We start from the raw sequence: 13967 nt of genomic DNA on the forward strand, positions 1-13967 counted from the left end.
AAAGAATATGAGGATCCATCTATAAACACACTATTAATAGGCAGACACGCACGAGAATATATGTTTTGTTTGCGTAACGCGTGTGTACAGGGAGCTGAAGCGAAACATGGAACTTCTGGGTTCATTAGGCTCCTCTCACAAACATAATTTGCTATAAGCCCTAAATGCTCGCTGGCTTATAGGCATGGTCCGATAGAAGAAGAAAGTCTATAAGGGAGTTGAAGGGTTGGACCAAACCAAGTTACGATGACATAGGTACCTCATTAATATCCTTAAAACTAAAAAAAAGTTTCAATTTGTAGCAACTGGGGAAGTGCAAATTTGTCTCAGAATATTAATGTAAACCCCTGGAAATGACTGAAGCGCTGAATGAGTTACACAAACAAGTAGAGAGGAAGCAAGTCTGGATGCACTACCTCAGCTCTGTATATTGTCCAGTGAACAGATATGTGTTTTATCAGTTACTCTTAGTGACAGGTGGTAGCTGCCAGCACTATAAATAAAGCTCCACTGTCTCTGTGTGTGTCTTTCGCTCTCTCACACGCACACATACGCACACAAAGGCCTGCACTACACTCGGGAATAAATCACATTTGCTCTCCCCTGAAACGTATCAGTGGGTTTAAACCAAAATGACAGGAAGCAAATGAAAATATAACGTACGGTATCACGAAGGGACAATTTTCAACACGCATGCAGAGTCTGTAATAGAAAATATTCATTCTCATGAGAATGGGAGGTTGAAGGAGACGGGGAAAAACAGGAGTCTTCCCGTGGCCTTTTCTTAGATTCATTTTCAGCCACAGAGACAAAGCAAATGAAGGAAGAATAAAGTGGCAGACGGGAAAGACGGGTGGTTTGGTGGAGGAATACATGAATGAAAGAGGGGGAACGGGGATTTGGACGCAGAATTAGCCTACGGTGGATGGATAAAAATGATTATGAGAAGGTCTGTATGTGATAAACAATCTGTGCTAAAAAAAAAAATGTACATCAAAACAGAAAAGAGCAGAAAACAATAATAAGGGAAATCTGAATATAATACAATGCAGAAAAACAAAAGGCGTAAAGAAAAGAAGGGAGATTAAAGCAGAGCAAAGAATGAGAGGCCAAGTGAAGGGTTCTGGGGAAGGGAAATGGGAAGAGCAACATGGGTGAGTGAGACAAAAGAAAAATAGAGGACGATATTTGCAAATGAAGAGAGAAGAAAAAGTAGCTATATTAGGGGTGAACAAAAAAAGAAACGAGAACAAAGAAAGAAAAACAAAGTGAAACTGGGGAGGACGAAAAGTACGACGCAGAAAGTTTATTTTAGTCCGCCTGTTTGTTTGTCTGATCATTAATATTGATGAGGTGAAGAGTTAATAATTGATAAGTCGCCCTATCTCATAAAATCAAATTCAATCCCGCAGCCTCTCGCTTTCCCACACAAACACACACATTGCACAACTCAGCAGTAACAACAGGGGACTATGGGGACTACAATAGCATGTTTGCAAAAAATAAAGGAATCTAATTATCAAGATTCCAAGCAATTTCTTGGATCTTTTACTGTAAACAGGCAAAACGAGGAAACCTTCCAGTTTCCAGGTTTCCATTCTGAGACACTAACACATGCAGCTGACTGATCGCTGACCTCAGAGCAAAAGTGGACAGCATACCTGCAGCTAAATTCTATGGGAGGTCACGGGGGCAGCTGAAGCATATCTTGCTTTGCAGATATAACAAAAGGCAAGAATAGTCTGCAGACAAGGTACAGCCTAGGGTGGTGATGTACATATATATATGTTTCTTATTATAACAGAAAATCCTTCTCTCTCTTTAGCTCACATATTACCAACAGATATATTCATACTGTACATTCTGGGGTCAACCTATTATCTAGGTCCTGCAGCTATAGACCTTTGGCCTTCTTACTAATAGCAGGTTGTAATGTCGTCCATTTAAAGAGTGATTTCTATCGTGCTGTTGTTCTCGTTATATTTCTCACTGTGTGCGTATTCACCTCATATTCCTCCTTAAAACCGTAACCCTGTCCACATTTCATCTGGGTGATGTGTTGGAGGAGGTCCGCAACTCGAATAGCTGGTTGAAACTGGCCTGCCTGGAACTGACCTGCAGGACCAGAGACATTTGAGAGAGAGAGGGGGAGAGATAGAGACATGGAATTAATTTTCAAGAAGGGAGGAATAATAAGTGTGTGGGAAGGAGACTGGGTGGGTGGATGGATGGCTTGATGGCAGGATGTTAAACATTGCATTTCTAATCCGTTTTTCATGTGATGATCCCCCCCGTTACGCCACATGACCAACTCAAGCTCAATGCTGAAGATTTAATCAAAGTGACAAACTGACTGTCTTTCTCCAACCAACCGATCTTCCACCGAGCTAACAGCTTCCTCTGCTGTCTTTAAACAGAAACCTGACTTGGTTCCAAAGTAGTTAAATGTGTGAATATGTACAAGTGACATTTGGAGCATTGGCTCAGAAGCACTGCAAACATGTCCTGTGAGTCCTGGTAGTGAATCAATATGGGAACAATAATACAAAAGTTACAAATCAACTTCAGCCTCGTCTTAGGGCTCTTTAATGTGAGGCGCAATTATAAATAATTAGCTGATTATTAGACTGAGTAAGTGAAAAACAAACTGGCTACTATGCCAACTAATTGTCCCACTGAAAACCTATTTAGCCATTTAACTAATTGACCATCACTCAGTCTGACTGGCCACTTAGCTACTACAAATACTACTAATATTTTGTGTACAAAAATAGAAAAAAAACTTCATCTCACAAACAGGAAAACTAAAAACTCTTCCTCGTACCCTAAGTGTACTTGTAATTTAATTATCCCCTCCCCTTAAATTATTATAATGAAGAATTATTTAGCTAGCTACCTATCTAAGTGACACTCACATCACCCAATGTAAACTATCTAACTATTGGTTAACTAATTGACCAAACAAATATGTATGTGGCTGACCGACAATATAGCTACCATTAGATCATCATTAGCAAGCTAAGTCGAATAGCTAGCTAAGCTTGCTAGTGAGCTCACTTTCTAAGGTAAGCTAACTAATTTCTGTCCCACTTTCCCAACTGGCTAAGTAACAAAATGAATAACTAACAGATTCACTCATTATCTAACCACATTACTTCCCTAACTGACTCCACCGCTAATTAGCTTACTAGTGAGCTAACTAATTGACTGACTAGCTAACTAGCTACCTAAGTGGCAGACCTGAACAACTGATTGTGTGTACATACCGCTCTGGTAGGAGAGCTCCACCGACTCGCAGCCTCCATAGGGAAAACTCTGGAGGGTCAGAGACGGCTGGGCAAGTGAAGGCTGGCTACTGTCTGTTAATGAAGATGGAGAGAAGGAGACAGATGTTAGCGTATGACAATAACAGCTTCCACCACCCACATGCATACTTGCTCAATCTGCACACTGCACATACTGTAGGTGCACACTGTAGGCGAGAGAAGATTGGTTATTGATGACAAGCGATTAAAGGTAGACACCCCTGGATGGCGGCAGGACAGTTAATTGGAATATCTCTCCTTCAATTAAGGGACAAACAGATTGATTGGGTGAGTGTATGCGCTCCATTAGTCAGGACAGATGGAGGAATACACGGAGGGATCAGAAGACTACTGATGCACATCCATTACTGTGAAGTTTCAAAGAGTATTGCCAAAGAAGCTTGTAATCATGGGCACACTCATATATAGTACCCAACATAGATGTTTTTAAATGTGCTTCTGTAATCAAGTGGATAGGGAAAGACAAAACAGCAAGCACGGCATAACAAAAGAAATGGAAAGAAGGGAGGGATAAAAGAGGACGACGGCGTGAAATGAACAATGAGCATTAAAAGGAGAATAAATTGTAGTCGGAAGAAGCTGATTTGAGTCGCGAAACTAGTTAATGTTTTAATCTTCTCATTGTGTTTTTAATAAAGTGTCATTGTGCTCAGTGGCTCCTGACAACCAGCCAGACCTGCAGCCCAACTGAAATTAGTGTGTGTGTGTGTGTGTGTGTGTTGTGTGTTTGAAGGAAAAGAGTTGTAATATAAAACTGCACGACTCTATGTTTTCTTAATAGAGCCATTTGCATGCTAATGATGGCAGTACATTCATTAGCGGCCCAAAGTGGTTTCTCCATGAGCCAGTCCAACCACCGGCTTCCCCTAACAAATGAAGAATGAGCCGGCCACATGGGTCACGCCGCAGCTGTGGGTGTGTGTGAATGCGTGTGTGCGTGTGGTCTGAACAAAGGAAAAAGGAATGAAACAGCAAGGCACGTATAGCTAAAGGGCTTACAGTGAGTGATTCAAAACAGCTGACAAATCCTGTTGTGTGCAAAAGAGGGAAGTCGTAAAAGAGTAAAAGAATAAAATAAATAAACATGAGACTATAACAGAAAATGATGGAAATGAAGAAGGGGTGTTGATAGAAAGGACAAAGAAAGAATATTGCAACAAGTGGCAAATACAGCACTCTGATGAGGAGTGAAAGACAGAGCAAATGAGAGAGGGTGGGAGTTCAGAAGAGAACAGGACTGGAGACAGGTGGGGGGAAAGGTGATGGAAAGACAGGCGTAAAGAGAGGAGGAAAAAAGTAGAGGTGAGGAAAGGGCAGGACAAACAAACTGTCTGCTCACTGAATCAGAACCGAACTTGACTTTCCTGCCGTACACCGTCTCTCCAGAACAGTTGAGAATTCCTCCAATTTAACTTATAACTGAAGAATACTTTTTCTTATCCCACTTTCTCATACAGACTTATGTACGATCCAATCTTCTGCTTACTACAAATTAGTTTGGTCAAAAAAACTACTTGAAAACAACAGAGAAATTACCTACTAACTTCGATTTTACCAACAAACTCCTCCAAACAACTCTCTCTTCCCCCAACCTGCAGCCGACAGCAGTGGTGCGACATAATTAATTAATTCCCAGTCTTCAGCCACACACTGAATTTTGTCCATCGGTGAGTTACAGTAATTCAAATACCCCGAGCTTCTTTGTTTTATGCGCAGGCGAATGTTCTAGTCTTAAAGGGTTAACATCGGCATAAAAACAGAAATGCTTCAGTTGAACTATTATTGGAAAAACATAGTAAATATTCCAAACATCTGCAGCAGCCTTGATGTTTTCTACGCTACATATTTGCGTATAAATATTAATTCTATGAATGCCACTTCCTCTAGCCTGGGTCGCCTGAAGTCAAAGACGTAAGGGCTTTCTTTAGCTAATTTATTACATCTTTGCCTTGGCTCGATCCTCAGTTGGTTAATATTTTCTCGATAAAAGTCAGGTTTACACTCAGACTGAGCTGGAAACCATACTTGTTTCTGATTTCCTTGCTTGCCAAAAGCATTTGGCGAAGTCAGTGACATTTTCAAAGATAAAGTATGAATGCCTGGCTTTATTTCAACACCTTTTCCACCTTGTATTGTTTTATTTGCCTTCACTTTCTTTGCAATATCGACCGTGTGTTTGCAGTTCCTCTTAGTTCAGTCAGCTTAAATCATGGCCCACTCACTACACGTTTACACATAAACCTTCATGTTCATGAACCAAAAATGGATGCATTTATGTGGCGTTTTAAACCACCAATTACAGTTTGGTTTCGTTATTCACACATGCACAGATACACACAAGTAGTCACTGATCACATGATAACAACAACATGGACATCTCAGAGAAGACAAGTGAGGAGTCCAGTGGGCCATTGCAACAAACTAGCAGTGGTTCAGCAAGTCTGTGCAAATACTTCACTGTAAGACATTCGCTAACATTAGTAGAGGAACGGTCCAATTCCTTTCTACAACTAATTTCAGTTAACAACTTCACCAAACGTCCTGCAGTATCAGAGAGAAGGAGGCTGCAAATCAACAATTTGCTGGTGAATTTCATTGTCAAAGTCATAAGACTTTTAGCTACTGTACACTGAGAAGGCTTCAGGGATACACAGCATTTTTCATACAGGCTATACATATCTGCAGCAAACAGTATGTAGTGCACAAGCTGTCTGTTCTCAGCATGTATTCAGGTCACGAATATCGACTTCATTGCTGCCAACTGTAAGTTTCTACTGTGTTTTTTTTTGAGTGAAGTCATCAGTGGCTATTCAGTGTTGCCTACCTCCACTGTGAAGCATGAGTTCATTTTTGAGGTTTGCCAGAACGGGTGAGATTAGAAATGTATGTATGTAGGTACACCCGCATTAGGAGACTGTAGACGCATGGTGAATTAAAGGTAGAAGTGGAGAGGTATCTGAAAATCTGAAGTCGTGCCGTCTCTAGCGCTTGACCATTGGGGGCAATTTTGAGTTCAGCATCTTGTTCACATTGACGTGTCGGACATGAAATGAGCAAAAGAATAAACAGGATTGTACAAAAATACAACAGAGCGTTGTTTGTATAACCGCATAAACACACTGATATCAAAGCACAGAGACTTCCTTTGTTACTGAAGGATTCCCATGGCTCCCGGCAGCTGCCTCCAAGGTCACAGGTGTGTTTTAAGCGTGTTTGAACACAGGTTTGCATGTGTACGTGGATGTGCGTATGTTTTTGCCTACACTAATACATGTGTAGGTGTGTATGTGTGTGTGTGTGTGTGTGTGTGTGTGTGTGTGTGTGTTAAGCCCACCAAGGTCAAATATGCATTAAGCCAGGCATGAAATGGAGTCATAGTGGTAGCTCCACAACAGTGACTATGATGAAGACATCTCAATGCTAATGGGGAGATTTATTGACCCCACAGGCACAAAGGTGTGTGTGTTTGTGTGTGTGTGTCTGACACAGAAACAGGAGGAGTGCGTTGAGCGTGCATGGCTAGCGTGCGCTGACATTGTAAGAGGGAGGCATTGATTTAGAGAGTGAAAGAGGGAAGTGCGTGTTGGGAGTTTTTGTGTGTGTGCGTGTGTGTATGAAGGCCATTTACACTGTTGGTGAGTGTGTATGTTAATGCAGTCCTTCATGCTTGGCAGTGTGCTATATAAAGTTCTCTCCTCCCACCCTGTGACTTTATTAAGACTCAGTTATGGATGACTTCTACTCAGAGTATCACTACGTTAACTCCGTCTACATCACCAGTGTGTTGGCCTCTCTACCTGGATTTCTGGATCGTACAAAAACGTATTCTTACGTATCTGTCAGAGCCACGTAGCCATGGTGTAATCCTACAAACAATGTTACTGACAGTTATATTCAAAAGTGACAACTGGGCATCTGTACTCAGAGTGGAAGATCATCTAAATCTGCTTTAAATATTTTCCAGTACGTAACAACCAGCACACGAGCTCACTCAGTAATTACTTCCCCAACAGTCAAACAATAATTGAAAGTGAAATTATGCCACACGCTATTAAGTGTGATCACTTCCATCTACATACTTGGATGAACTACATGGCAGGAAATGAACTGTTGCTCCTAACAACAGTGAGGATAAATATGCAGTGTTATAACTGTCACCAGACATTTATCCCTGACCATATTCTAATGTACATGAAACTTAACACATCTAACTTGAGGAAGTTATCGTTTGTATCAGCCATGTCTTTGTAAACATTCTGCAAAGCCTCCAACCTTAAAGGTGCGAGAAGTGGATACACTCAAGCTGCTCGGAGACAGAAATCTAAGCAGCAAGTAAAAATAAAAAAGTGGAAGTTTGAGACTGGTAAGTTCATCTTTCTCTTTCTGTCTTTCTACGAAGCACAAGGTCAAGTCCAACTTCATTTCACAGCCGCGGAGCCAGGCTGAAGAGTGAAATTCTCTTCGGTATGGATGAAAAATCGCTCAGACATTTTAAAACACATTACAGCCTGTAGCGGAACCGTAAGCCACTAGCATAAGATATGGGAAATACAATTGCGGCTGAGTTGTTATACAGGGGAGGAGGCAAAGAATGGTAAATCAAGAGAATGAAGGTGATGCGGATGGAAATCAACAGACAAAAGAGTGGAAAATGAATAAAGAAGATCCTTGAGAATAGCAACGTCTGCCGGTACACAAAAGATATACGGAACAATAAAAGGCTGCTCACATGTATCTCCAAACCAATCTTAAGTCTTTCAGACTGACCTCTCCTTATTTTGCATGCACAATGCGCAGCATATGACACAAACTACAAAGGTTCTGAACGGTATCAGACTTTTCAGAACCACTGTAGCGTCTTGTCTTTTATTACCACCATATCATAATGGCTTCTCAAGAATATATGACGTGTATGGATTTTCAGGGATTTGCATTTAACCAGCTTGTCTATTTGTGCAGCTATAATGCATCTAGCTTCATTATGTACAAATGAAAGTGATCTTAGATTGCATGTGTTTTAGGTATTTGTGCAAAACCACTAATCGCAGGATTTACCAAGCTTGGTGTAGAGATATTGGCATTTACGACGCACGTATTGATGGTTTCAACTGGTTCACGCAACTGGAGCATCTTACCACCAATCTGAGCAACGTATTTTGTGACCTTCTCGACAAAAGCATTGATCAACGTTAACTGTTTGCAAGCTGACTCTTACTGACTAAAACAGCTACGCTACTGTTGTCTTTTGTCCAACACCACATAAAGCCCACCCAAACTATTTGATTTGCTTGGCATTCCTGGGGAATAATGAATTCTGAGCAGAGCAACTCCAAAAGAAGGTTGCAGGTAAAGGGCGCATTTAGAATACTGGATGTCCCTAACGCAGGCATTTATACTTGTGCACTGGTCCACAGTTGGTCCACAGCCATTACCTGTACTGTAACCCTGCTCGGGTAAATTTTTGTTTCTACTTCCTGCTTCACTTTCAACAGTGGCGGCTGAAACGTTTGCTGAAATTTCGCCAAACATGAGTCCTACGAATGTTTGTATCACTGAACCTCCTCAGTTAGCTTTTCCTGAACCATTCCTCCATGTGTTGTTGATCCTATCAGAAACTGTCAGTTCGGAAATTGCGGAGATGGAGAAGCAGCCTGAAATACTAAAGCAGAAACACCCAACAGCCAAGCGGACCAATCGCAGCTCTTGCGCTCTGGGTCGCGTAGTTACATTTCTGGGGAGGTGCACGTCAGTTATGGCACCAGTCTCCGCGCCCTGTCTGCGAAGGGGTCTGCCGGTCACCGTAACTTAACGCACAAGAATAAAAACTTACCTATACCTATTTACCACTTCGAGGCACATGATATTATTGGTGTTGTTTTTTACTCGATGAAAGACAGAGAAGGATTGAGCTTAAAGTGATAAGAAGAGGCAGGAATCTGTTATTGTAGTAGTAAAAAATAGATGGCACTGGAGATGAGTTATGAGTGAGAAAGAATATAAATGGAGCACAGCAGACAAACAATGAGTCTGAAGAACAACAAAAGAACGAGGAAGCAAAAAAAAATGGGAGCGAAACAATGGTGAATTTCTCGTGTACATCAGGTTCTTCATTACTTTGAAATGTTCTGTCTTCAAACTTCAAAGACAAAAGAAATGACAGATGGAATGAAAGACAGAACAATAGTCCAAGGGGAGGCAGTGAAGACAAAAAAAAAAAGAGAGAGAGTGAGAGCTGAACTGACACAAAGGATAAGTGGAGGAAGAGACAGAGAGCCGGCAGAATATATATCGGAACTGAGGGTCACTGAGATCAACTGGTCTAGACAGTATCCCAGCGGTTTGCCTCATTTCACCTCCCATCTCATGACACGAGGAAAGAAATCACTGACTCACAGACGAGCCTACTGTGTGTGTGTGTGTGTGAGTGCACTGCCGTCCATGTGGATGTGTAAAATGCTACAAGTGTGTGCCCGTGCATGAAACAGCTCTCCCTCTGTAACTTGCGGGCACCGCAGTCGAAACAGAGATCTCCGAGTGTGTGTAGGTGGGTGTTTGTTTGTGCATGAGTGGTCTGTGAAGTCGCCAAGCAGCTGCGCACCAGACAGACAAATCAGCTTCACAGAAGAGTTTCTTATTTAACAAAAATTGAGCCTTATCTCGCAAGTTAGGACCAGAGAGTGAGAGAGACTGGTGGGCAGGCAGATAAAAACCTCCCCCTATATCTCTGCGCTGAGAAAGAAAGGATTAACTCCACATCCTTAATGGCTGTGGAGGCACTGCTTGCCTCGAGCTGCTCGGTACGTTAGTATCTCTGACTCCTGCCTGACGCGTGAAGATAATTAACAGAGACGTTAGGGATTAAAATAATATGCGATACATACGGGTGGATGTCTGTTTTACTGCTGAAATAAACAGGATTTTATGTCTTTTTATCATCCAGTATTTACTTTTGCCGTTCTAAACATCTGAACCACGTGAGAACGTTAACCCCACATGCCGGACAGCGGTTTGAGGGCTGAGAGCACGAAAGTCCATGGTGGAAGAGCGTCCTGTGCAAGATTGGTATTTGCTCTTAAAAGTGACATTTAGCAAAACACCGCTTCACTTCCCAACGACAACTGACTGCCCTCAGATGCCACAACAAAACAAGATATGTAACAGCTTCTGGAGTGGATGGACGACATTCTCACAACCAACAAACCTCTCCAGACTTCATTTAGGTCTGGACAAAGAAGCCCTCCTCTCGATTACGAACTATTACTGTGCTAAAACGCTTCCAAATAAACCAAACGAAGCAGACTGTTTGAATGCTGGAGTGGAAAAACTCTTACATTCATACAATGTGACCGAAATCATTAATTTCTCTTGATATTGTGTATATAAGTGAAGTGCTGACTGGGGGGTAACGACATTTAAAAAAAAAAAAAAAAAGATAATAAGCAGTCCATGACACAAACAGCGACACAACAATTTAAAGATTTTTTTTTTTTATTATTATTTGAATATATCCATTTTATTTGTATTCAGAGTAGCATTTCTTTTTTAATTAAGATAAAATGTATTAACAGCTAGGATAGGCTCCAGCCCTCCCCCGTGACCCTCCAGAGGACAAGTGGTTACAGAAAATGAATATATTAGTTTGTTTAGTAATGTGAAGGCAAAGAATAATGTTAATAATGTGGAAGTTAATTGAATCTAGTGTTATCGTCATTTTTATAATTAAAAATGAATCTGGTGTTCTTCGCATAGGTGAGGCTTTGCCATGATCTGAATCCCCACAGGGAACCGAACCAAACCAAACCATTACTGCAAAACCATGAGCTAAAAATGGAGGCCTTTTATTAGGTCTGATCCTCCTTCTTGAAATGCTGTATATTGTTAGCAGACTGGCGACAATAGTGGTGAAGGATCTGATAGATTGAAGTCAGCAGGCTACTTCTGTACTGTACACGAACACGGGATTTTAAAGATGTCTGTGCCCCCTTTTTGTATCCAGATTATCTTTTATTTTTTAATGGTTTGCATGTATGGCCTACCCTGCTATGTGATGTTTCGTTGTTTTCGATTGCTAGTTCAGGTAATTTTTACTGGTCTTTGTGCTTTTATTGTTTCTTTCTTTCTCTCTTTCTTTTTCTTGTCTCCTGAGGAACCCCATGTGGAGAGGAGCCTCTTCATCAAGAAATTAATAAAGATATTATTAAGAACAAATACACTGGGAGGAAACTGCAGAATGTGCCTGAAGTGGTGTGCCAATTCTGTGCAATTCCATGTTAACACATAGTGGATGAATGGATGGATGAATGGCCGCAGTTCATTTTGTTTGACATGTCCACTTTAAACTGATAGTCAGCATTACTTTTAACCAGGACTGTTCCACACCCTTAACCTCGACAATGTCAATAACTACGACAAAGAAGGACCACTACCTTTGATGACGGTTTAATATAGCTATATTAGTCCAACCGACAGGCTGAGACAGCTAGTAAAAGACCAGGGGACACGCAGACTGACGCAGACTTGTCAAAGCAAACATGACCAAGAAACCACAAGACTTGAATATAGGATGTGAAAGCAGGCAGTCGAGACATGGCTGGAAAGGAGCACAGAGACTCAATCTTCCCTGAGAACATAAAGGTTAAAAATTACTATCTCTCAACCCTGCACTCACCTTCAATTACCCAGCAGTGCCACATTATGGCCAAACAAAATGACTACCATTAGCCATAATCACCTTACATGCAGCCTAATGCTAAACTACACTGGGGAAAATAATTGCCCTTCAGTAATGCTGTGGAAAAACTACTTCCAATACAAGTAGGGCTGTGGATAGAAATTACATGTTCTCTCTGCAGATACTAGCTGTGGACCACCTTCTTCTCCGTTCACTGTGCAGCACTACAACTGTAAAGTGTTTGAATTGCAGCTTCAAAATATCCACCAAAAGACACATAAAAAGAGGCAAAATGTCACATCACAGAGGTCTTCCGGCAGGGACAGAATTCCTTTCTTCAGTAAAATATAAAAAATAAAAATCAAGGATTCAGTTTTTTTTTTTTTTTTATTATGTTGGTCTGCTCAGCCTCCTTTCACCACGTATCTTTCGTGTTCACAAATAGTGTCCTTCACATGAATCTACTAGCCCTTTTCAATGACAGAAACATTTCAAAAAACTTTACTTAACCTGGAAGAATGTGGCTCTAAACTCAGTTTCAGGGTTCATATTTGACCTCAGGACCCTTTCCTGGGAGAATAAAATAACACATGTCATGGAACAATGAGGCTGGTCAACTGTTCCAATAAATCCTACTGCTATAGAATTTACCAAGACCAAAACCACATTTCCACCCTATGGGCGGTTAAGTCAGTTCCCAGTGGTATCTGGGTCCTCAGTGACTTCACAGTTCTTTTGAGACACGCATAATCAGTCCTGATTTACGCCATTTAGGCAAATATGAGGGTTTCAGAATTACAAGTAAATCGAATTTGAATGCTTTCTTGGTTTAATTTGCCTGATTGTTTTACTTTTTAATGCACAAATGAGAATTTTAGTTACAGACATAGTTTTGCTTTTTGTTCGTGTCTCGTCCTTGTGTGTGTCTCCTTATTTGTGTCACTTTGTGTACGTAATTAACCACAAAAAAAAAGAAAGAGAAAAAAAAAAGCTCTTGATCATTGATTCAGGGAAAACGCGACTTCTGTGCAAGCTGCACTGGAGGACTGTCCTTGGCGGGGCACAAAAGGCTGACGCTTGCTTTGTGAACTGACGGAGAACAGTGTTGCGTAACCTTTTAACATACATCAGTGTCGGCAAAATTGATTTTTAGAGGAAAACGTGTTTGCACATGAAATGCACGCTATGCTGCGATGGCTTTCCACTGATCCGCGGGATTTAAGGCGCATCAGTGTTAACACTGCGCTGGGTGTATATCCATATGGATATTTGTGAGTGTGTTTGTAACTTTCTGATGTGTCCTTGTCTTCGGGAAAGCGCATTTTCGTACGCTTGTGTGTGCTGTGTATAATGCATGTGTTGAGGCAGGATTTTGTGTGAGGGAAAGCATGCGCGAGTGTATGTGTGTTGGAATTGGCATTTCCACAGCCAACAAAACACCTGAGCTAAGGAGAAAGCTTTACAGATGGTTAAACACACACACGCATGCATATTAAAGCGCACATGCACATACACATACACAAACCCAGCTAAACCCAGCTCTGCCTTGCGTACTGGATTTGCCCAAGCTTCTTCTTCTCCCTCTCTTTGATCCTTCAATCTGGATGTCTCTTTTACAGTCAGCTTAATAACTTTCTGTCTCTCTTGGCTCTCCCTCTCTCTCTCCCTTCGAGCTATTGAAAAACGATCCTTGCTGGCACCATTCAGGCTCCTGGTACCATTATCCCGTTTCAAAAGCCTGAAACGTTTTGGAACGTGCTTAAATGTTGGACTCTTACTTTCAGGTGATTAAATGATTTCCATCCATTTATTCAACGGTGAAATTTGGCCAGCTTTGGAGGCCAACTCGAAATGATGAACCACAAATGGACTCAACTCCAAACCATTAAGTGTTAGTGTTAACCTCTTGAGATCTGAGCTTTTATTTGGTACGCATGCTTCTCCAAGGTATTTGGGACCAGTAGGACCTA

At 41.3% G+C, this 13967-nt stretch overlaps 1 protein-coding gene across 11 annotated transcripts in view; it reads right to left on the reverse strand.

Annotated features, from left to right (window-relative positions):
- ptprt (protein tyrosine phosphatase receptor type T) overlaps positions 1-13967 on the reverse strand; it is a 304538-nt gene that overhangs the window by 50822 nt on the left and 239749 nt on the right. For all 11 annotated transcript variants that reach the window (XM_047583117.1, XM_047583114.1, XM_047583115.1 and 8 more), the window contains 2 exons: positions 3267-3359; positions 2006-2115 (listed from right to left, as the gene is read on the reverse strand). In XM_047583117.1, the coding sequence (XP_047439073.1) occupies positions 2006-2115; positions 3267-3359 (203 nt within the window). The remainder of the gene's footprint in view (positions 1-2005; positions 2116-3266; positions 3360-13967) is intronic.

Source organism: Mugil cephalus, chromosome 4 (genome assembly GCF_022458985.1).
Source record: "Mugil cephalus isolate CIBA_MC_2020 chromosome 4, CIBA_Mcephalus_1.1, whole genome shotgun sequence".
Taxonomy (NCBI): Eukaryota; Metazoa; Chordata; class Actinopteri; order Mugiliformes; family Mugilidae; genus Mugil; species Mugil cephalus.